This window comes from Ursus americanus, chromosome 23 (genome assembly GCF_024610735.1).
Source record: "Ursus americanus isolate L20-20 chromosome 23, mUrsAme1.1.p, whole genome shotgun sequence".
NCBI classification, from domain to species: domain Eukaryota; kingdom Metazoa; phylum Chordata; class Mammalia; order Carnivora; family Ursidae; genus Ursus; species Ursus americanus.
The window spans coordinates 5206854-5231995 of record NC_142149.1 but is presented as its reverse complement, the minus strand read 5'-3'; the positions used below and the strand labels follow the sequence as shown (position 1 = coordinate 5231995).

The window sequence follows — 25142 nt, the reverse complement described above, 5'->3', positions numbered from 1 at the left end:
CCATGTTCACACTTATGGATTGAACTCATTATTCCTTTTTTTTTTTTAAGATTTTATTTATTTATTTGACAGTGAGAGACAGCCAGCGAGAGAGGGAACACAAGCAGGGGGAGTGGGAGAGGAAGAAGTAGGCTCCCAGCAGAGCAGAGAGCCCAATGCGGGGCTCGATCCCAGCTCCCTGGGATCAGGCCCTGAGCCGAAGGTAGACGCTTAATGACTGAGCCACCCGGGTACCCCTCAATCTCATTATTCCTAATGGCTACATAACAATAACCTCATACTGAGTACTTACTCTGTACCAGCACTGTACTAACAGGTACGAAATAGGTTATTCCTCACAACAACCCTATCAGGTGGGTGATACAATTTTTTTTATTTTACAGAACTGATGATAAACACACAGAGAAAGTTAAGTAATTTATCCAAGGTCACACAGCTACTAAGAGGCAGTGTCAGGTCCCAAATCCATCTATTTTTATTCCAGAATGCCTATGTGTACTCCGTCCATTACACTGTATTCCCATTGCACGCCCAGATTTAATTAACCGGCTGCCTACTGATGAACATTCCCTACTCTCTAGTTTACATTACCTGCTTGCTTTTTTCCCTCCTGGGTGGTATTATTGTTACTATCTGATTGTTTTTACATCTGGAATTTGTCCTTATGGACTGTGTGGGATAAGGCGTTAATCATTTTTTTCCAAATAGGAAACTTTACTAACACCATTTATTGAATGTTCCATTTCCCCCACTAAATTGAAAATCTATTTTTATCATGCTATATATACCTAGCTCTGGACTCTATTCTATTCTGAATGAGCACAGTGAAGTTTGAGTACATATAGTTATAACAACTGTAGCTTTACAGTATTTGAAGGCACACTTCAACAGATCCAAACCTTCCCCGCGTTCTCAAGGTCCCGACCCTGACCCCTCTACCTGTCTTCCTTCTACTTTGTGACATTCCCTGAAAACCCTTCAACGTCACACAAGTTCCAACACCTTACAACTTCCCTATAGTTCTATCCATACTTTCTTCCGGTCTCAGGAAGGTAGTCCTTCTCTGCCCATTCCAAAGTTAACTTTTCCACTTGAGTTCCATCCCGAACTGCCTCTACCTTCTTGAGACTTCATCAACAACCTCCCTCTTTCTTAATGTTTCTATTCCTCTTTCCATTGGCTTTTTACTTGCCTCGAGCTTGCAAGCATATTCTGGTCTACAAAAAGAGTTCCATGTGCCATGCCTTAAAATCCGCCCACTGGCCACCGATCTGTCATTCCTGTCTGCTCCCACCCACAACCAATGACTCCTCAAGCCTTTACAGTGCTTTCCACCACTCTACTGAAATTCTTCCCTGGAACACCCAGCAGGCTAAGTGTATTCTCATGCTTCACTCACCTTAAGAATGCTCAGAAGACTTCCACGCTCATTTCTGAGGCTCTCTTCCCTTGGCTTCCAAAATCCTCATGTTTTTGAGTCTCTTCCCACCTACCACTTGTTCCATGCTTTCGTGCAGCCCACAAACATGGATGTGTCTTCGAGAGCTCAGGTCTCTCCTTTTCTTTCATTCTTTCCCCCTCTCTCTCCTCCTCATAGAATCAAAGCAGAGGCTCTGATTTAAGACAGAGCTGAATTTGATCCCGGTGCTGCCTCCCACCACTGTGTGACCTAGGACAAGTTATTTAACTTTTTTGGTTTCTTTATCTGTAAAATGGATAGTAACACCTCTTTCAAAGGATTGTTATTAGGCCCAGTGGGTAATTAACACACATTGGCTTCTCTGTTCCCATACTCCCGAACATTTTCCCCTGATTTTTCTTTGGAGTTTCAGTCCAAATCTTTAACCACCTGCCGTATCTTTCCATCTAGATATCCCATCTTTGCTTCAAATTCAATGAATAACCTTTTTTTTTTTTTCCTGGGAGAGGGGGAATAAAGAGCATTTGATCTTAAGAGCTGTCACCAGAACTCCTCTTAGCAAAGGCGTGATCTTTTTTGGAATGTACCTTAATGAGCTACTTAGAATGGAGAGCAACACACCAAGGGCACGGGTACATGTGTTGCTTGTTGCAACTCGAACTGCTTTGTAATTTTTCTTCTCAGAGGAAAGGGTAAGGAGGAGAGTCAAAAAAGGAGAGGTAAGAGGAAAGACATGTTAGGATGAAGGCTCAGGCTGGTGAACTGAAGAGTCCGTGAAACTCTCCCTGCAGTAGAGTTGAGAGTGATGATGCTTACTACTCCTTTGTATTCCTGCAATGTAAACCCCAACTTCATCATCCTCCACAAATCTTTAGTAGAATCTACACTTTGAATACTTTATGTGAATGGAATTTTTTGGAGAAACTGAAGAATGGACTGAAGTCACATTTACTGTGGGGCAGAGACAACAAGCTGGAGCTCAGGAGCCAACATGGTTGTGCCATTGGTTATTTGGGAACCACAGAAATCTTGGAAGGAGGATGAGAAGTCTGTACTCTATAATTTGGGGGAGTGGGTGAGTTTCTGTCTAATTTGCCTAGATCTTGGGGAGCAGGAAAGCCCTGGCTGACGTTTGGGACTCACTTTAAGAGCAGTTTCTGCCCCAGAGTCCCAATTTCTGTCAATAGTGCTTTACTTCTCTGGTCACCCGGGTAAAAAATGTCAGAGTCATCAAGACCACACAAACGGTGAATGTGTGCTTTTGTGCAAAGCATCCCTGTCAAGACCTCAGCCCTTTCCAAGTTCGATGACAGTGGATTATCAGGTTATAGTTCCCTAGCAAATCTCTACGCTTCTAGTCTTTTTCTCCCTACAACCTATGCCTCTAACAGATAAATCTTCCTTAGAATACCATCTGGTTCTTCTCTTTTGGCTCCTACCCACTTCCCAAATTTTATTTCTCACTACCTTCTAGAATTCTCTGCCTCAGCCAACTATTTGTTATTCTCTAAATCCATCAAGAATATTGGAAAGGACACCTCAAACTAATGTAACACTGTGTGCTAACTGTAATTAAAATAAAAACTTAAAAGGGGTGCCTGGCTGGCTGAGTCTGGAGGGCATGTGTCTCTTGATCTTGGGGTTGTGAGTTCAAGCCCTGAGTTGGGTGTAGAGATTACATAAAAATAAATAAATAAATAAATAATCTTTAAAAATTAAAATAAAAACTTAAAAAGAAAAATTTTTAGAAAGCGCACCGGCAACCTCCAGGCCATTACAAATACCATTCTCCACCTTGGACTCTTTGGGAGTCCTTCCACATGGTGAGAGGAGCCATTGCTCCCAAGAACTTTACCCTTATTGATTAAGCTCTTCTCCGTATTTTATTCAATTGGCATAAAGCCCTCTGTACTGTTACTTTTAACTATACACAGCATAAGATTCATCTATCGTACAATTCAATGACTTTGGTAACTATCACCAAGATCCAGTTAAAAACACTTCCACTACCCCAAAATGTTCCTTCATGCCTGTTTACAACTAATTCCCACGCCCTTCCCCAGCCTTAGGCAAACTTTGCTGTTTTCTGTCTCTATAAATTTGCCTTTTCTAGCCATTTCGTAGAAATGGACTCATATGATATACAGTCTTACATCTGGTTTCTTGCACGTAACACCATGTTTTTGAGGTTAATCTGTGTAGTGCAGCTGTATCGCTTTAAGTTGCTGAAGAGCATTTCATTTATGAATATATCTCATTTCATTAATCCATTCACCAGCTGATGAACATTTGGATTATTTCCCATTTTTTGGCTATTATGAACAATGCTGCTATGGACATATGCGTATATGTCTGTGTGTAAATCTGATGGACAGATTCATGGGAGCGGAATTGCTAGATCAGAGGGTAAATTTATGTAAATTTATGTTTAACTTTCTAACTGTCCCAAACTCTTCCAAAGTGGCTGTTACCATTTTACATTCCCAACAGCAATGCACAAGGATTCCAATTTCCCTACATTTTCACCAACACCTGACAGTCTTTTTTAATGTAGCTATCCTCTTGGTTGTGAAGTACGACCTCATTGTGGTTTTAATTGTATTTCCTTAACAACTACCGGTGTTGAGCATCTCTCCATGGGTTTATTAGCCATTCTTGTATCTTCTTTGGTGATATCTCTATTCAACTCTTTTGTCCATTTTTATGTATTTTTTTTTTAAGTAGGCTCCATGCCCAGTGTAGAGCCCAACGCGGGGCTTGAATTCACGACCCTGAGATCAAGACCTGAGCTGAGATCAACAGTCTGATGCTTAATCAACTGAGCCATGCAGGCGCCCCTCTTTTGCCCATTTTTAAATTGGGTTGTCTTGTTAACACTGAGTTGTTAAAGTTCTTGGTATACTCTGGATGCAAATCCTTTCTCCATGTGTTTTGCAAATATTTTCATTCAGAAGGTGCCTTGTTTTTTCATCTGCTGATTGTCTTTTGAAGCAGAAACATTCTTAATTTTGAAGAAATCCAATTTATCAGTTTTTTCTTTTCTGGACTGTGCTTTTGATGATATACCAAAGAACTTTTTGTCTAATCTGAATCAAATAAATATTTTCTCCTATATCTTCTTTCAGGGGTTTTATAGTTTTCATTTTTACATTTAGGTCTGTTTTTTTTTAAACAGCTTTATTGGTACATAATTCACACACCACACAATTCACCTATTTAAAGTGTACTATCCAGCAGTTTTTTAGTATATTCACAGAGTTATGCAACTATTCAGCACTAATTTTAGGACATTTTCATTATCCCAAAAAGAAACCCATTAGCAGTCACTTATTTCCCCCTCCCCCCAGCCACTGACACTTGCTAATCTACTTTCTGTCTCAACGGATTTGTCTCTCACGAACATTCAGGATTATACAATGTATAGCATTTTGCATCTGGCTTCTTTCACTTAACGTTGTTTTCAAGGTTCATCCATGGTGAAGCAAATACCAATACTTGTCCCTGTTATTGCTGAATAATGTTCCATTGTATGGACTTATCACATTTTATCAGCTATTCCATTCGCCAGTTGATGGATATATGGGTTATTTCCACCTTTTAGCTATTACGAAAAATGCTACTATGAACATTCATGTACACATTTTGGTGTGGATTCATTTTTTCCCATTTTTCTTGGGGGTGTATATACCTAGAAGCGGAATTACTGAGTCATTTAAGGAACTGTCAGTTTTCCAAAACGACGGCACTATTTTACATTTCTACCAGCAGGGTACCAGAGTTTCAGTTTCTCTACATCCTTACTAAACTTGTTATTAGTTGTTATATTGATTATAGCCATTCTAGTGGGTGTGAAGTGGTATCTAATTGTAGCTTTGATTTGCATTTCCCTAATGGCTAATGACAGCGCGCATCTTTTCATATGCTTATTGTCCATTTGTATACCTTTTATGGAGAAAGGTCTATTCAAGGCCATTGTTCCTTTTCTAGTTGGGTTGTCTTTTTCTTATTGAATTGCACAAATTCTTTGTATATTCTTGATACAAATCCCTTATCATATATACGATTTGCAAATATTTTCTCCCATTCTGTGACTTGTGTTTCCATTCTATGATCCATTCTGAGTTAATTTTTGGTGACGTAAAGAAAGAGTTTAAGTTCTTCTTCTTCTTCTTTTTTTTTTTTTTGGCTTATTGTTATTATCCAAATGCCCCAACACCATTTTTTGGAAAACAAAAAGAAAAACTATTCTTTTCCTGTTGAAATATCTTGGTACTTTTTTTTTCAAGATTTTATTTATTTATTTGAGAGAGAGACAGAGAGCATGAGTGGGGTAAGGGGCAAAGGGAGAGGGAGAAGCAGACTCCCCACTGAACTCAGAGCCCACTGGGGCTAGATGCAGGGCTCGTTCCCAGGACCCCAAGATCATGACCTGAGCTGAAGTCAGACACTTAACCAACTGAGCCAGCCAGAAGCCCGTATTCTTCCTTTTCAAAACTGTTCTAGATATTCTAAATCCTTTGCATGTGCACATAAATTTAAGAATCGGCTGGTCAATTTCTTTAAAAAAAAAAGTCTGTTGGGATTTTGAGTCAATTTTTAGATCAATTTGGAAAACACTGGCATCTTGACAATACTGAGTTTTCCAACGTGCAATAGTTAATTACTTAGATCTTTTTAAACTTCTTTAGTTAAAGCATCAATCTCAGGAACATTTTAGAATTTTCAGTGTCCAAGTCTTATACTTCTTATGTTAAATTCATTCCTAAGAATTTTATTCTTTTTGATGCTATTGGGAATGAACTGCTTTCTTAATTTCATTTTCAGATTACTGCTTGTGTGTAAAAATAGAATTGATTTTTGTATGTTGATCTTGGATGTGCAAGATCATTTATTAATTGTAATAGTATTTTTGTGGAATCCTTGGTATTTTCTACATACGGGATCATGTCATCTGTGAATACAGTTTTACTTCTTCCTTTGCAATCTGGATACCTTAAAGATATTTTTTTACACGCAAATGTGTGTTTATTTATTTTGCCATACCAGTTAGAATCTCCCATCAACACTGAATGGCAAAAGCAGACATCCTTGCCTTGTTCCTGATCTTAGCAGGAAAGCATTCTGTATTTCACCATTAAGTATGATATTAGCCACGGGCTTTTCATAGATGCCTTTTATCAGGCTGAGGAAGTTCCCTTCTATTCCTAGTTTGCTGAGTGTTCTTAATCTTGAAAAGGTTGGTTTTATCAAATGTTTTATCTCCGCTTATTGGAATGATTATGTGGGTTTTATTCTTTATTCTACTACAATAATACATGTACATTGATTGATATGAAAAACTGATATATAAAATATTAACATAGATTCAGATATCAAATCAACCCTGCACTCTCAGGACACACCCCATTTGGTTATGGTACAGTCTGTGTTCTTATTTACCTCTGTATGCCTGCATTCTACCTCTGATACTAGATGATAAGCACTGAAATTCTGGAAAGAGCATAATTTTTAAATAATTATTTTTAATAGCTATAATTTTTAGATTAAAAAATGTTTTCATAGCACAAGCACTCTTTCAGCAACTAAAACCTTGAGCTTAGCACCTAGTTTGCAAGAATAATTAGTTAAGGGGCACCTGGGTGGTTCAGTCGGTTAAGCGTCTGCCTTTGGCTCGGGTCATGATCCCCGGTCCTGGGAGCCTCACATCAGGCTCCCTGCTCGGCGGGGAGTCTGCTTCTCCCTCTGCCTCTGCTCCCCGTGCTTGTGCTCTCTCTCTCTCTAATAAATAAAATCTTAAAAAAAAAAGAATAATTAGTTAAAATAGGAAGCCACTATAATCGTCAAATTTAAATGTGTCAGCTTGGCTGGGCTATGGGGCCCAGCTGTTTGTCCAAACAGTAATTTAGATGTTGCTGCGAGGGTACTTTATGGACGTGATTAACATCTCAATTAGTTGACTTTAAGTAAAAGAGATTACCCTTGAGGATGTAGATGGGCTTCATCAAGTCAGTTGAAGACTGTAAGAGCAAAAACCGAGATTCCCCACAAAAGAACGAATTCTGTCTTAAGACTCTAATACAGAAACCCTGCCTGAGCTTCCAGTCTGCCAGCTTGCTCTACAGAGTTCAGATTCAAGACGACATCAAGTCTTGTCTGAGTTTCCAGCTTGCTGGCGGGCCCTAAATATTTTAGACTTGCCAGCCCCCACAATCACAGGAGCCAATTCCTTAAAATAAATCTTTTCATTTTAAGGAATATACATATATTTTAAAAATATGCATAGATCTCCTATTGATTCTGTTTCTTGGAGAATCCTAAATGATTCTGCCACCAAATAGCTTGCACTGTTAATACCCTTCTGTGACCCATATTCTGATTTACAAAGTTGATTTGAGAGCTATCCCGCTGCCTGCCACAGGACTCAAATCATTAAGCACAAGGCTCAGAATTTATATCCTGGTGCATAGCAGGTGCTCAATAGTGTACACTGATGGTAATAAACAGAAAGAGAAAAGAGATGCTGAAGAACAAAAGAACATAACCACCATCATGTAAGGAAATCAAAGGCCCTACGTCTGAGGACAAAATCAAGAAGTGAAGTCAGTCTGTTAATAATGAAGTGAAGTACAAATAAAGCAACAATATTAGAGGTTTCAAGAAGTGGGTGTCTGGGTAGCTCAGTTGGTTAAGCATCTGCCTTTGGCTCAGGTCATGACCCTCAGGGTCACGAGACGGAGCCACATCAGGCTCTGCACTGGGTGTGGATCCTGCTTAAGATTCTCTCTCTCCCTCTCCCCGTGCCCCTCCCCTCCACACGTGTGCATGTGCTCTCTCTCTCTCTCTCAAAAAAAAAAAATAGTAATAATAATACTGGCATTTGAACTCTTGATCTTGATGACCTCAGCATTAAATGGAGCAACATTAAGGTTTTTTTTTACAGTATTAAACGTATTTACTATGAATTTCAGGAACTTACTTAATTTTGCGGTATCAATCAAACTGTGCCAGAACCAAACAATTCTTTATTCTGTAGTGAGTTCCAGATTTCTAAGTCCTTGGTTTCAAAACTGATATTAATGTTCCTAAAAGCTAAGAGAAACTTTTACAATTATTTGATGGACGAAGACATTACTCGTGCTTTAAAAACTGCTCTTGCCATAGGACAGACTCACATGAGAAACATATAGGTACTCCAGTATAACAAAAATTTGGAGAATAATGATCCTAGCTGCTCAGGACTCTACCATTCTGAATTTTTCTGATAGGTTTAGCTCTTAATAACCTGAGAAAAATGAATTACTCTTGTTTTCCAATTTACTCAAATATGTAGAAATAAACTAGATTCATTAGGTGTTGAATTACAATGAATTAAGTATGCTCATTTCTTGCGGGATAGAGAAAACAGGCCTAATGACTTTTATCAATGTGGATACCCCTTTCAAAAGAGGAGCACACATGCATAAAAACAACCACCTCAGCAAAGCCATACCTTTGCTAAACAAATGATCATGGGCTTTTAAAGAAGCGAAGCTCTTAGAGAAGGAATTCAATGCAGGCATAGCTTCTAACTCAAAAATTACAAAGGTACAACCAAATGCAGAACAGTGCTATAAATAGCTTTCTATGCTAATGCAGAAATACTATATAGAAATGGGCTCCTTAGGGGCACCTGGGTGGCACAGCGGTTAAGCGTCTGCCTTCAGCTCAGGGCGTGATCCCGGCGTTGTGGGATTGAGCCCCACATCAGGCTCCTCCGCTATGAGCCTGCTTTTTCCTCTCCCACTCCCCCTGCTTGTGTTCCCTCTCTCGCTGGCTGTCTCTATCTCTGTCGAATAAATAAATAAAATCTTTAAAAAAAAAAAAAGAAAGAAATGGGCTCCTACCATGCCTTGTTAAAAGACTAATAATCATGTCTTTATTAACAAAGCTAAATATCACCTAAGAACATATGTATAACATTAATCGTTGCTGCACTGTTTACAACAGTAAAAAATCGGAAAAAAAAACCAAACCCACAAAACATCCCAAATGTTCATCAATAGAAGACTGTGTTAAAACAGGGCATTAGCATACAAAGGAGTTTTATACAGCTGTTAAAAAAAACAAAGATATTGTCTAATATGGAAATAATGTAAAAAGATCTCCAATATATCTAAAAGTGAAAATAAAAAAGGATGCTTGGCTGGCTCAGTCGGTAGAGCGTGTGTCTCTTGATCTCAGGGTTGTGGGTTCAAGACCCACACTGGGCATAGAGATTACTTAAAAATATAAAATCTTTTTCTTAAAAAGTGGGGGGAAAGGTGCAGAACAGTCTAAATAATAGCATGTTATGCTTATATCTGCACAAGAAACTCTGGAAGAATTCCAAAGAAACCAAAAGTGGCTACACAGGAATGGGAGGAGTATGGGGAGAAACTGGGTGGATGAACAGTGCAGTGAGAACAAAATTTTCACCGTATGACTTTTCGTTCTGTTAAACTTTGAAACATGGGGGGGCCTGGGTGGCTCAGTTGGTTTAGCGTCCAACTCTTGTTTTTGGATCAGATCATGATCTCGAGGTTGTGGGATCGAGTCCCGCCTCTGGATCTGCTGAGTCTGCTGGAGATTCTTTCTCTCCCTCTCCCTCTGTCCCCCCTGCCCCCACTTATGCTCTCTCTCTAAATAAACAAAATCTTAAAAAAAATTTTTTTTGAATCATGTAATTTATATTACTTATTCAAAAAAATAATAATTTTTTTAAAGTAGGCTCCACACCCAGTGTGGAGTCCAATGCAGGGCTTGAAATCACGACCCTGAGATCAAGACCTGAGCTGAGATCAAGAGTCAGATGATTAACTGACTGGGCTACCCAGGCGCCCCCCAAAAATAAATAATCATAAAAAATTTAGGCTATTTTATTTCCATCCATCTCTAAAAAAAGAAACCTAAGTCTCAACATGAAATCTGTTGTTCTCAATAATTTCTAAATATTTCCATTTCAATTTGCATATAAAACTAAGGAGTTCCTCTAAAAGTACAAAATAAGGAAAGCAATTCTGCTGGTCACTGGGAGCATCACGACAGGGACGGATGACAGAGCTGCTTTTTTTTTTTTTTTTAAGATTTTATTTATTCATTTGAGAGAGAGAGCACGAGTGGGGTGAAGGGCAGAGGGAGAAGCAGACTCCCCGCTGAGCAGGGAGCCTGATGTGGGGCTCAATCCCAGCACTCTAGGATCATGACCTGAGCCAAAGGCAGACGATTCACCGACTGGGCCACCCAGGCGCCCCAACAGAGCTGCTTTTTGAAACTATTCCACAGGCAGCAGAGCCTGAGACTTTCCAGAGAGCCAGAGGTCTCAGCTCAGATGGTCACCTGAAGGAAGCAGACTCTGCTACTTGTTTTATCAGTACTGAAGATAAGAAGACTTCTCAAAATCAACCCAGTCTGATTCCTCAACAAGGACAGGCCTTTGAGTTTTGGCTCAGTCCTGACACAAAACAGCCTCCTTTCCGCAAATCATCACAACAAGTCCAATTCCTTGTGAAAGGCAGAGGCTGATGGCTTAGAAAGAAGAGCACGAACTGGGTGACCCTGCCTATACTAATTTGTTTCTCTGGACTTCCATTTTCTTACCGGTCAAGATGAAGGGATCTTGGGCCAAATTCTCTCAAAGGTTCCTTTTAGGTCTACAATACTATCATCCTACAAAAAAGTCAATTTAAAGATCAGATGAAGGGTAGGAGATGCCTCCTGACTGGAGCATGTATAAGTTTGGGGAAATTCTCAAGTACACAAAGGTTTGCTGACTGGGACCCGAATGTTCTGATTCTTATTTTTTTTTTTAAGATTTTATTTGTTTGAGAGAGAGAGAGAACGTGGGGGGTTACAAAGAGGAAGAAAGCAGACTCCCTGTCGAGCAGGGAGCCCCATCATGACCTGAGTCGAAGTCAGACGCCTAACCGACTGAGCCACCCAGGTGCCCCTGATTCTTATTTTTTGTGTTTTATCTTCAACATAAATAATGTGGTCCCCTTGCTGTAAAGATTTCTCACATATATAACTTCCAATTAGAAATGATTTACAACTAGTTAACACTTTTATAAAACAAGGATGAAGTGGAGAGAATTATTTTGGACAGTCAGCACTGAGTGTGTTGGTTAAGAAAAGTTTTAGCTTGGCCTTTTGATCCTTTTAAGATCATCAATCAAGATTCATACCTGTATTACTATCCTTTTGAGAACAGCCTTCTAGAGATATACCTATACTAATTCCCACACGTGAAGGGAGGGTGACTCCTCTTCTGAGACTGCAAACTCCACCCAAATCTCCAAGCTCAGCAAAACATGCTCCACATTCTGATCGATAAAAGCTAAGTGATTTCGGGGGGGGGGGGAACCCACCCCCAGATACCTGTGCATACTTTTGTCTATTAAAAAGCAAAGTGCATGCTTCTTTTAGCATTGGTTTCATATAGCCGTAATTAGCTAGAGTTTTATTAAAACGCTAAAGATACGCAGCTTTCTCTCAGACTGTTTTTAAACAGCTCTTAATCATCTTCATCTCGGCAAGGATTCATGCTTTGGCACAAAAGCTTCGAGAAACACAGCTCTCGCAGACACTCTGCAGGGTGCAGGTCCATTGTCTGGTCCCTGCTTCCACCTGGCACAGACTGGACACACTGCTGGGAAACCAGCTCATCTCATTAGCATGTCTTTATTCTAAGGCTCCAATTCAGACACCTCTCCAAGATCACCAAAATCCTCATCAGGTCCTAGGCCAAAGAGAAGATGGTAGCCACCGGTCCCCGAGAAGTCTTGAAAAAAGCAATGAAAAATAAAGAGCACAGAGTTAGGTCATGCACCAGCCGTTCAGAAGTGGCCGGTGCTCAATCCACTTGTGATCCTCTATCCTTTGCTGTCAAAATCCTCCTCCACCTCCGACGCTTATGCCACAACCTAGAGGCTGGATACATTCACCTTTTTAATGATTCTGAACACAAACGTAATACTCCTACACATTTTAAATACCTGTGCCCTGTCCCCAAGCTATCCCCATTCCAAAAACCAGGTCTGCCGCTACTCTGGCAAAGGGACAACCCGGCTGACTCTGATACTCAGATGCTCAAACATTTCTGTTAAGCACTTCTTTTGGCTTCTGTGACAGCCTCTTGAAAAGCGCCAGCCGAGCAAACGCATCCTGGGCCTCCGTCCTCCAGCAGGCACTGGAAGCTTCACCCTGAGAAACCTACTTCCAACCTGCGCCCGTGCCTCCCTCTCCAGAGGCCTGGATGCGCGGACCCCGGCCGGACCCCCGGCACAGGCGCCCTTGCCAGACACTGGGCCCGCCTCCCCTAGCCCTCAGCTCCCGCGGGGAAAGGGCGCACCGGGCGCGGAGGAAGGGCCCCGCCGGGGCCGCGCGCACCCCGCCCCCCGGGAGCCGCAGTCCCCCCGCACGCGTCTGTCACCGGGCACACGGCCTGCAGGCCGCTCGCGTCCTCGGGCGGCGGGCCGTCAGGCCACCGCGGCGACCTCGCCAAGGGCCCCTCCGCATCGGCCCGCAGACCTCCCACCCCCAGCCCCGGGGCGCGCCCGGCCCGCGCCCGCCGGCCCTCACCGGACTTGGGCGGGTAGCGGTACACGGAATTGGACGGGATGTCCACCTCCTCCACGCCCGCGTGCTGCCGGCTGGTCAGGGCCCCCATGGCGCTGCGCCCGCGCCGCCCTCGCGCCTCACCGCGGCCGTTCGCCCCGCGCGCGGTGCGGGGGTCGGCTGCCCGCCGCGGCCGGCTCCGCCTCGGCGCTGCGGCTCTGGCGGCGGGGAGCCCCCGGCGCGCCGCGCACCATCCTCCGCTGGGCCCCGCGGCGGCGCCTCTGCCGAGGGGGGCTGCGGGCTGGGCCGGGGGCGCCGCCGCCGCCGCCTCAGGCCGCGTGATGTCAGCGACCGCTCGCGCTCGGGGCCCGCGGCGGCCGCGGCCAATGGCGGGGCGGGGCGGGGCGTCGGCGGGGCGCCAGCCAATGGGCGGCGGGATGCGGCACGAGCGGCGGCGGTCCCGGCACGGGAGCCGGCTGGGGGCTCACGGCCACGGCCGGGGGCCTGGGGGTCTGCGGACCCGGGATCGGACTACAGTCCGGCCAGGAGCCTGCTCGCCATTCTCCCAGGCGCCCGAAGGCGGTGCGCGGCTGTCCGGCGGAGGGAAGGCTGCTCCAGCCCCGCCCCTGGCATCACCCAGCCGGCGGTCCGGAGCCCGCGTAGGGGCGGCCCCGGGCCCCGACCCCCGACCCCGGCCCCCAGCCGTAGCTGTCCGAGTGCGTTCGGAGCAGAGGACTGCGCGGCGTCAGCATCTCTCTCGCCCCCAGCGCCTCTGCCCCAAAGTGCCCTGCTGATCCCATCTCCCAGGGGTCGGGGAGATTACTCAATGCTGGTGACCCGCTAGGAAGATGTCGCCATCCCTCTCACGTAGCTCCTTTCAGAGCGCCGAACTCTATCCATGCACTCTGTTTTTGGTCCCCGAGGCGGCTCCTGTAGCTCTGAAGTTTAGAGAGCATCAGCCCGAGATAAGATCAAGACATCCAACCCCTGATTACATCTTTTGGAAACTTCGGAGGCCTGCGTGCGAAAAGTCAACGCAGGGAAACGCGAATGGGGCCAGGCAGAACAAGGGGCCCGTCTTGGTGAAAACACACAGGAGAGTGGGAGGCTTGGACGGGCAGAAGGCGTCATTCTAAAGCTTAATTATAGACATCTGTATTTTAAACCTTTTATTTTATTTGTGGGTCTGGTGGGGTTTTTTCTGAGAGGGTGGACAGATCAGCAGAAATTTCAACGGCTAGAACATGACTTCAACAACTTTTCACAAAGTTTGAAGTACAGTTTGTGGAGTGTTCAGTCCCCTTGATTTGGTTCGCAAAACCTTTTTATAGAGTCTAGCTCTTTCCTGATTATATCTTGCATTTTTCGTTGCCCTCCTTTCAGCAGCAGCCAACAGACCTGGTGCTAAAGGCACGAGGCCCAGTTGCCTTGGTTCTCTCCAGAGACCCCAGGATGGCAGTCACACATTTCTGTTATTTATATTGACTGATGCTGTGAGGAGGGCAAGTCCCTGGCCCAGACAAGTTGGTGGGCAGCCTTCTCCCAAATACCAGGGCTCCCTGGCAGAGTTCAGAGCCCTCCCTCCAGCCCCTGACCCTAACCACTAGATGGCTTCTAGACATATCTCTGGGAGGGAACTGATATCCTTCTTAATACTCTTCTCCCTGCGAGCAGTTCCTTATAGTAACAATAACGTAAAATACCGTCATGAAGAATCTAGAACCTCCTCAAAATAGAAGGCCTTCGGCACATTGCAGAGTAACATGTTGCCTTATCATCTTGGGCTCTGCTCAGAAACCTTTGTTCTTCCTGCCCTCAACATCCTGCACCATCCTCTTAATGGGTTTCTCCTCATTGGAGGGTCTCAGTCAGAGGGAGGCGGGGATGTGGCTCAGCAGGGCAGCTCTGTTCTGTTGCCTGCAAGGATCTGTTCTAGTCCCAACTCAGCCTGCTCTGAGTCTAGGAAACGGGTTCATTCCTCATCTTAGATAACACTGTCCAAGCCTATAAACTTGGTTCCTCCTCCCACGAATGAGTCAGGAATCCAATGCTTAGAATAGGAAAGAAACACAAGGCATAGCACAATAATATTAGTGGACATTTGTTGAACACTCTCTCTGCCAGGCCCTATTTTGAACGCTTTTACATATTAAAGCATTCATCCCTCACAGTAACCCCATGACGTATGTGCTCTTAACAGTCTCATTTTACAATTGAAGAAACGGAGACAGAGAAAAGGCACTGACTTTGAGTTGGACAAATCAAGACCCTAACCAGTTACATAACTTTGGGCGAAGCTCTTACCAATTCTCGGTCTTCTCATCTGTAAAATAACCTGGCCCTGCGGAGCCTGGCTGGCTCAGTCCGTACGGCATGTGCCTCTTGATCTCAGGGCTTTGGAGTTCAAGCCCCATGTTTGGTGTAGAGATTACTTAAAGATAAATTCTTTTTTGTTTTTTAAGATTTTATTTATTAGAGAGAGAGAGAACACAAGCAGGGGGAGCAGCAGGCAGAAAGAGAAGCAGCCCCCCACTGAGCAAGAAGCCCAATGTGGGACCTGATTCCAGGACCCTGAGATCCTGACCTGAGCCAAAGGCAGACACTTAACTAACTGAGCCACCCAGCCGCCCCTTTTCCTATTATTTCTTCTTAACTCAGCCTTGATTCACTCATTGCTTCTTTACAACAGCCAGTGAGGGCTGGGTTATTTTATTTTATTAAGAATTTCTCTTTAGGGGGGCGCCTGGGTGGCACAGTGGTTAAGCGTCTGCCTTTGGCTCAGGGCGTGATCCCGGCGTTATGGGATTGAGCCCCACATCAGGCTCCTCTGCTATGAGCCTGCTTCTTCCTCTCCCACTCCCCCTGCTTGTGTTCCCTCTCTCGCTGGCTGTCTCTATCTCTGTCAAATAAATAAATAAAATCTTAAAAAAAAAAAAAAAAGAATTTCTCTTTAGGAGGACGCCTGGGTGGCTGAGACAGTGAAGCGTCTGCCTTCAGCTCAGGTCATGATCCCAGGGTTCTGGGATCCAGTCCCGCATCGGGCTCCTTGCTCAGTAGAGTCTGCTTCTCCCTCTCCTTCTGCCCATCCCCAGCCGTGCTTGCGCTGCTCTATCTCGAATAAATACATAAATAAATCTTTAAAAAAGAAATAATAAGAAAAATAAATAAATAAATAAATAAATAAATAAATAAATAAATAAATAAAATAAAGAGAAGCAATAGGGTTGCCTGGCTGGCTTAGTTGGTAGAGCATGTGACTCTTGATCCCAGTGTTGTGAGTTCAAGCCCCACGCTGGGTGTGGAACCCACTCAAAAAAAATTATTTTTAATTAATTTTTAAAAATAAAAAGGAGTGATAACCAGCCCTCTAGGCTCATGAGGCAGAAGAGAAAGGGATAGGGGAGAGTTCAGAGAAAATTGTAGCTCAAAGAAACTTTCTGGGAATTGATTTCAAGTCCCACTTTCTACAATGTAATCACATAATGTTGCTTGGGTAAAGAGAACTTCAGCCCGTGCCCAGGGCAAAGAAGAGATATGCAACCAAGCCTTGGAGCAGCCTCCTCTGGGGGGTCAGTCCTGCATTCCTCTCTGGTCCTTCCTTGGCGCCACTTGGCTCCCTTGCAAGAGATCTGGGCCAGGGAGAGGCCTGAGGGAGCAGACGGCACAGACAAAGGAAAAATCCAGAAGTGATTGCCATCAAGAGAGCCATAAAAATGCTTTTAACTTGAATAAATGGCCTGGTGAGGGGTGGCACCGCGTGTGTGGGGAAATTACATGCAAATACCAGGCATCTTTTGTGTAAATAGTCTCACAGCATCCTCTCCATTTGCAGGCTACACATCCAGCCCCTGGGAGAATCTCCGCAGAGAACCCAGCATTTAAGGGTCTCACGGGTTTCCTTTAAGCATCCACTCAAGGCTGGGAGGGAAAAGCTACACATTTTATCAGGTCCCAGCTCTTCTCAACCTTGGGTCTAAGGGAGAAAGGGGAAGTGGGTAGGTGAAGCACAGGGAAGAGTAATTTTGAGGTCAGCTCGTCCCTTAGAGATTTCCATTTTGTTCGTTTGGGCTGTCCTGATTTCAGCTCAGATGTGCATTTTCCACCTTTGTGACACATCCTCTCATTTGAATGATTCTCACAGATTCCTATAACAGGAAGGGGAGAGAGCCTGCAGGTGAAAAGCTGACAGATGCCGTCCTGTTTGTAGCACAGCATTCCCAAGACAGCAGGGGAAAGGGGTGGAGGGATGCCTCTGGGACCTAAAGGGGATGGGGCTAAGACAGTCCCCTTCTTTGCTGTTGGCTTGGCTGTTCTGTCCCTGCTAGGGTGATGGGAAGATTATACCTCTGGCTGTTGCGAGTGAGTGCAGGATCTCTCCAAACGTCAGGACCCAATCAGCAACACATGACCCCTGATCCCTCTCTCAGTCCTTGGGCCATGGCTTCAGTGGATTAAAGCTAAAACAACCAGAAGAGAATTTCACATCCTACTCCAGATCCGTGGACTAGGCTGACACTGACAGAGGGCTCTGAGCCTAAGTGCTTTCGGACCCTGCAGATGGTTCCTTGGGCAGCCTAACGCTCTATGTTGAGGAAAATAACCTTGTGCATTAGGAAGCCGGCAAGCAGGCTTTCATATTTTGCTTCTTGTCAAATGTGAATTCCTCATTGTTAATTTCCTCCTCAGCTGTGTGCGGCTCACAGAGGACAACTGTTCACATGGCTGCAAACTTCAGTGGGGTCTGTAGCTTCTTAATCTCCTTTTCCGTTTAAGACCAAAATGAAAGACGATGCTTACACTGCCCTGCGTGGCTGAGCCCAGGGTAAGGAGAGTAAGGTGCTAGGGTGCGTGACCTTCACGTGGCGCTCACGCTCACTGCCAGGCCGGCGCCTCAACCGCCTCTCCCTAGTTTTAGCCCTGCTGTCTGGGCGTCTGGCATCTGCAGAAATGAGGGACCTGGGACATTAATCCTATTCAAGGACTAGTTTAAAGAAATTGGGAGAGTCCGTTCTATTGCACTTTATTTTAGTTTACTTCCATTAAAGATTTTTTTTTAATTTAAGAGAGAGAGGGAGGGAGGGAGATCACGAGTGGGGGGCAGAGGGAGAGGGACAAGCAGACTCCCCGCTGAGCAGGGAGCCCGATGTGGGGCTCGGTGCCAGGACCCCAAGATCATGACCTGAGCCGAAGGCAGACTCTTCACCAACGGAGCCACCCGGGCATACCTATTTTGGTTGACTTCCAGATCGTTCTATCAAATACCAGACCCCATAAGCTTGTTTCAGTACGCTCACTTCTGCCTTCATCTGCCCAGCCCTGCTTTTGGTTTTGAGCTCAGCCCCACCTGGGGCTGCACATTCTGTGCGATGAAGTCAGTGTGAAAAGAATGCACCGCTAACATTGCAGCCCAGTCTTCACTCAGCTGCCCCTTCTGCCCTTCTCGGGTAAACACACCAGGCAGGCGAAAAGCCCAGCCTCTGTCTCCTTCGACCCAGAGAAACCAGAGTGTGAGAGAAGCAGTGCGGCGACAGCCCCCATAACCCTCTTCAACCAATAATCACCTGTGGTTACTTAGGAATCAAAAGGAAGAAGACGAGAACGAATTCTCTTCCTTCTCCTAGGGTTCTTGATGATGCGTGTCCTGGCTGGAGCATCAGGTCTGGAAGAAGCCTAAAGGTCATCGAGTCCAGCCCCTTCACCTGACAGATGAGGCAGCTGAAGCCTGGGGAGGGCAAGGAACTGGCCCAAGGCATACAAATAACTACAGCCTGGCTCAGAACTCAGGGATCCCAGGCTCCATGCACTGGGTCTTGCTAAGGGAAACCCGTACTGCTGGTTTGGTTTCTGTTTATTGCAGGGTAGGCTGTCTTTTAGGGCCAGTGTAAGAGGGCCAGTCAACTCAACGGAAAAGCTCAGAAACCCAACACAACCAGTGCGGGCGCCATGCGTTTGCATGGAAGTTGTGCATAACCACATTTAAGTAGGAATCAGAAAGCCAAGAGCTTCTCTCAGCTGCACTGTCCCCTCTACTCCTGGGAAACTGGAGCTGAGGTCAGATGGTCACCTAACTCCTTGCAGGCACAGGAACCAAAGCGCAGATGAGAAGAGGGGAGTGAGAACAGCCCCAGAGGATCAGATCAGATTCTTACCGAGTGGGTTGAACGTGTCCTAGGCGCACTAATGGTGTGTGTCTCTGCTAAAGCCCGAGTGCCAGCTCAAGTCCACCACCGGCCAGCGATTCAGGGACTTCATTTATAATGACACGTTTATTCCTCAGCTAATTGCTTGTTTATTTAAGTGATAACCACCGTCCTCATTAGGACACTTCAAAGACTGTGTGGAGCCTGCCGAGTAATACACAGAGGTACTGCCCACTGCCGTGGTGCTCACAGTACTGTCAGAAGCCCGAGATCTTTATCATGCACCATGAGGTGCGTATTTATTATATGGCATAGTTGTATACTCTTATCTTGTATACTCCAAGATGAAATCTACGTATGAAAAGAGGTCTGACAATTTCATCAGCTTCCTCTCTGGTCTTCCTGCTTCTTGGTCCTGCCTCTGAAAGAAGGGTGGGGGCTGTGGCTCCTTTGGCAAAGTGTCTGCCTTCAGTTCAGGTCACAGTCTCAGGGTGTTGGGATCAAGCCCTGCGTCAGGCTCCCTGCTCAGCGGGGAATCTGCTTCTCCCTCTCCCAATGTCCCAATCTAAAAAAAAATAAAAATAAAAATCACTCTTGGGTTAACTTTCCTGGTATGCTGCTCCCTTGCCCATATACCTTCAGTGGCTCCCTATTACTTTACCCAAGACATGTGTTTTACCCTTGAGGTATTTCCTCCCTCTGCTTCTCATATAACCCACTTATACCCCGAATGCAGCTATCATTCCTGTTCACGTGTTTGCTCGTGGAAAACCTTTCTGCTGGTGCTGCTCCTGTGTGCTCAGCTGAACCCCTCAGCTGAAATCCCACCCTCTCCATGAAGCCGCGTCTGAGAACCCTGGCCCACCATTGACTCTTCTTTCTTAGAAGTTCTATGGCGTGAATAATTTTCTGTAGAACTCATTTGATACTTACATGTAGGACAAGGTTCAAAACCCAGCTCTTCTACTCTTGTCTGTGTGCCCTGCGAAAGTCCTTCGATCTCCCTGAGCCTGACTTTCCTCCTCTATAAATGACACGAGAATAGCAAAGCGGTGTTTGAACATTCAGTTAGACAAGGTATAGATACAGCGAGGAATACAGCAGGTGCTCAATAAATGTAAACTTTTTTTTAATCAGAAAAAAATTGGTGGTGGTTGTGAAGTGGTTGAATTTCCTCAGCTAATTGCTTGTTTATTTAAGTGATAACCACTTAAATTAGGTTTTTTTTATGTCAGAATTCCAGGATTTCAGGGCCAGGTTGTGCATTCGAGGCCCTGCAGATGGTGAAAGGGAGGTCGGTGCCCCACTGGCTGGAGGCAGAGCCCAGGGGTTGGATCCCCTGAGATATCATCTTTCCGTGCCCATTGGAACTCAAAATGCCAGGAACACATCTTACCCATCACACTTGGGGTAGCTGCTGGATGGCCAGAGAAGAAGCCAGGCTTCTTCCTCCCTCAAATGCAACAGCCTCAGTCCCTTCACTCAAAGGGACTGCCACCCCTAAATGGCCCCCTAGCTCCTAAGATCTGGATCAGCCCTCTGTGGGGCGTATCTGTGAGTCGTTATTGTTAACTCTGCACTTAGGTGTCCTTTGCTAACTAGAGAGAAACCTCATTGGGTTGGGGCCTGCTCTCTAGAGCTGTTCAGGAATTTTGCCAGCCATTTGTTATGTTGGTAGCTTGAAATTGGCCGTAATGAGACTATTTAAACCACAGAAATCATCAAATGCGGCCCATCAGGGCTTCACCCAGGCTCTGAGCGGGTTTACCTGCCACGCGTGATCTTAGGTTTCTTTGAATAAACCCCCGGTCCCCACCCAAAGACCTCGATACATTGTTTCCCATATGTAAGTGCACATGGCTAATTGAAATACATATGAAGCATAATCATTTTTTTAAGAATTTTTTTATTTTAAAGGAATCTCTACACCCAATGTGGGGCTCAAACTCACAACCCCAAGATCAAGAGTTGCATGCTCTACTGACTGAGCCAGCCAGGAGCCCCAAGAATCATTTTTCTTTTTTTTTAAAAGATTTTTATTTATTTATTTGAGAAAAAGAGACCGTGAGAGACAGAATGTGTGTGCGTGGGGGAGGGGCGGAGGCAGGAGGGAGAGCAAGAGAGTTTCGAGCAGACTCCCCGCTGAGCACGGAGCCCAAGCGGGGCTCAAGATCCTGACCTGAACTGCAACCAAGACTTCCTTGCTCAACCGACGGAGCCCCCCAGGCGCCCCAAGAATAATCATTTTGAGCAACCACTCCATTCAAGAACTTTTGAATGGATTATCTCATTGAATCTTTATAACAGCCCTAAGAGATAAGCACTATTATTCTTCCCATTTCCTGGGCTGGGAAACCGAAGCTCCCTCAATGAGGCGTGGGGAGCAGGGGCTTGCCTGAGGTTCATCCGAGTCCAAAGCCCCTGGTCTTCCCCACAGCCTGCCTGTCCTACCAGCTCACATGGGAAACCTGTCCCAGCGCCAGGCCTGCTGGTCCCCGAGCGAGCAGCGTGGTTCTGTCTGCAGAGACACGGGTAATAAAGCGCAATGCATGGGGCCCTCCCTCCAGCCCCAGCCCTGCCTTGCCTCCCTCCATATTTAATCTGTCTTCCTTATCCTACCCACTTCCTTCTATGTCATCTCCTTATCTGAATTAGGACCTTTTTTTTTTTCTCCCTTGAGGACCATTTTTCAACAAGCTCTTTGACACTCCATGTCCTCTTGCCTCTAGAAATCATTTTTGGCCTTTAATATCTCTCCAAGAGCTCCGGCAGAGGTTCTCTGTGGACCCTGTGCTCCGTAACTGCCTTCGGACCTGGACAGACGCCCCGTCTCCTGGAGCAGTCCCTTCTGATGACTGGGCTCCGCACACAGTCTGGTCAGCGGGGCAGCTCTGATCTGGAGGCTCCCGAAGGGCAGGACCTGGGATTTTCTCTGACTGCTCTCGGGCCCCAGGGGCATGCTAGGCCCGGGGGCCGCTGGTGATGAGGCACATCTGGTGGTTTCCCAATTCTGTTGTGTACAACCCAGTGCTCTCGTTCTCGGTAAATACTTCCTTCCTCCTTATGCAGACACTGCCATGTGTTCATTTACAGCACCCGTGCTTGGTCCAAAAAATGATCTGTGTGGCTTGGGCTTTTGGGGTCGGGAAATAGCACACGTCCAACCTCCCCCCCCCCAGGTGCCCTGTGTTCCTAGAGGAGAAGGGCACCTATCACTGCCAAACTTGCAAAAAATAAATAAATAAATAAGATCAGGGACTTTATTTTAACCAAACGTGTCTCTTCCAGGACTTGCCCTGACTTCCTGTGTTCCTGAAAATTCCTGAAACCTCAAGCAGCATCTCATCAGAAACTCCAGACCTCTTCAGCATTGCCCCTCTGCTCTGCGGAGTCCTAGGCCTTGTCAATTCCCTCTGCGTCTCCGGGATTTAGAGATAAGCAGGGGAAAATAGGCTCATCCTCACTGCTCAGCAGCCTGGTGCCTGCGGAAGAGCCACATGGCGGTGTTTAGAAGGTACTTACGCTCATCGATACCCCGGTCTGCTCTATTTCTTGCCTCCCCCTGGGTTAGGAGAGGCCATGTGATTCTTCTGGATAAGGAAGCGTGAACAGAGGTGTGTTACTTTTGGGTTAAAACACCTAATTGCCAAGCCTCGACTCTCCAGCACTCCCATTGCCTGCTGGAATGTTCCACGTAGGGCAAAGCACAGATAGGAAACCTTTTAGGCTCTGCGATGCATACCGCAACTACTCAGCTCTGCTGTCGTACAAAAGCAGTCATAGGTAATACGTAAACAAACAAGGGTAACTGAGTTCCAATAAAACTTTATTTATAAAAACAGGCAGCCACCCAAGGGCTCGAGTTCACCAACTGGGGCCTGCAAGATCGTGGACACTCCCACAGTCTGGGTCATCACGTCATTGCCCAGAGGGCAGTTCTTCCTGAGAGTCACCAACCGCAGCAAACTTTCTTTTCTTTTTTTTTTTTTTTAAAGGTTTTATTTATTTATTTGACAGAGAGAGACAGCCAGTGAGAGAGGGAACACAAGCAGGGGGAGTGGGAGATGAAGAAGAAGCAGGCTCCCAGCCTAGGAGCCTGACGTGGGGCTCGATCCCAGAACGCTGGGATCACCCCCTGAGCCGAAGGCAGATGCTTAACGACTGCGCCACCCAGGCGCCCCCGCAGCAAACTTTCTATTGGTGAGAAGTAAGACTTCAGGATTGTACTTCCCCGAACATAGCCTAGCCCGACCTGATGAATTTGAGGAGTCTCTGCACCACCCTGAGAAAGCCTGTGTCATTTTTCGGGAATAAAAGGAAGGATACTAACCACCCCCTCCCACCCCACTGCCCGGAGGAGGTCCACTCTAACCCTTGCCCACCCAAGCGTAGCGTCACCCCCACCCCACTGTCTCCCAACAGATGCCTTGAATACTCCTTGTTAGGAACTTGCTTTCAGAGTAACTCTGTGCCTTGGTTGGTACTGTTCCCTCTTCTGAAAATTCCTTTCATTCTCCTTTCTATCTACCTGAATCCTTCCCAGCTTCACTTCTTCCTCCCCCAAGGAGCCTTCCTATCTCCTTGCCACCTACGAGTTGCTGTCCGGGGTCATGGAAGAGAGACCAAGAGAGCCAGCCCTGTCTGCGAGAGACCCATGTTGGTAAGGCGGTGGCCCAGGGGGCTTACCCAGCAGAGTTAATGAAGAGCGGGCCGGAGGGCAGAAGGGGTGAGCCATGATGTACGCCAAGGAATCAGTCTGTCGCACCCACAGTGCACTGTTTAGAGAGACGTACATACCGGAGTAAAGGACGAAGAGAAGCAAGGGAATGATTAATGCAAAGGATTATGTGTCTGGGGAAGAAAGGAAGGTATGCTTTTGGGGAGGCTCATGTGAGTTTTCAAAGGCGCTGGCCTTGGACATCCTAGGGTTTGTGTCGGGTACGTGCGTGATTGGTCATTATTCCTCAAACCGCGCATAGGTTGTACACAACTCTTGGTGTGATATATTTCACACACACACACACACACACACACACACACACACACACACACACACAAAGGGGTGGGTCAGGTAGGAAAGCTGCTTCAAAACTTGACGTCAGCAGCTCCCACAGCAACGGACCTCGCATGTCTTGAATGCAAGGGTGAGGCTCCAGAGGCCCAGCTCCAGGCCAGTCAACTCCTAGACCATCGAGAGAAAGTGGCGGAGCCTGAGTCCAAGCGGACGACTGAAGGCCCCAGAGCAGGAGAACCTTCCTTAGAAAGTTGTCTCTCTACCCGGCCTTTCTCTCCCCATTGGCAAAGACCCAGCCTCTGGTGTCCCTTCGAAAGGTTGCCAGAGACTCGTCCACCATGAGACACACCTGGCGACGGGAGGCGGGGCCACCTTATCACCGGGCCGGCGCAGGACAGAGCGTGCAGACCACTAGTGCAGCTTTTAGGAAATGCCAGTAACCGTGTTGGGAGTGGTATGGCCTTTGTCCCCTGGGAGACGTGTGACATTTGGTGAAAATGTAATCTGGTGTAAACCAGCATGAACTCATCACTGGCGGAATGGCTTTGACCTTCCTGCTACTTCCAACAACCCAGACACGCTTTTCTATCTTTCTAGTAACACTGAGGGAGAAGATAAGGTGAATGCCAGGGGGCAGACGGGGATAGAAAGTAGATTATGATATTTAAGTGCACCAGCTTTTGGGGCAAACACACGTAGCTGAGTTCACAGCTCAGTTCCACCCCGAGCTGAGTGACCTTGAGTAAGTCACTTAACCTCTCTAACCCCGCTTTTCTCACTTGCTAATTGGGGCTAGGCACAGTCCCCACTTCCCTGGGTTGTTAATAAGGTAATTACCTTATGAAATAAGGTAATTCAAACAAAGGATTTAGCGCAGAGCTGGGTTCATAGTACATCCTCACTGGCCATAAATCTCAATTATCACAGAGGTGAGCTGGGATTTGCCTGGAGTAGAGAGAGCGTTTCTGCACGAGCACCCATCCTCTTCAAAGAGAAG

At 46.0% G+C, this 25142-nt stretch overlaps 1 protein-coding gene across 2 annotated transcripts in view; it reads right to left on the bottom strand.

The window, feature by feature from the left end:
• Positions 1-13362, bottom strand: part of RNF157 (ring finger protein 157) — a 73007-nt gene extending 59645 nt beyond the window's left edge. For both annotated transcript variants that reach the window (XM_087854082.1, XM_045813824.2), the window contains exon 1: positions 13016-13362. In XM_087854082.1, coding sequence (XP_087710208.1) covers positions 13016-13103 — 88 coding nt within the window. In that variant the 5' untranslated portion in view covers positions 13104-13362. The remainder of the gene's footprint in view (positions 1-13015) is intronic.
• Between the last annotated feature and the right edge of the window lie 11780 nt (positions 13363-25142).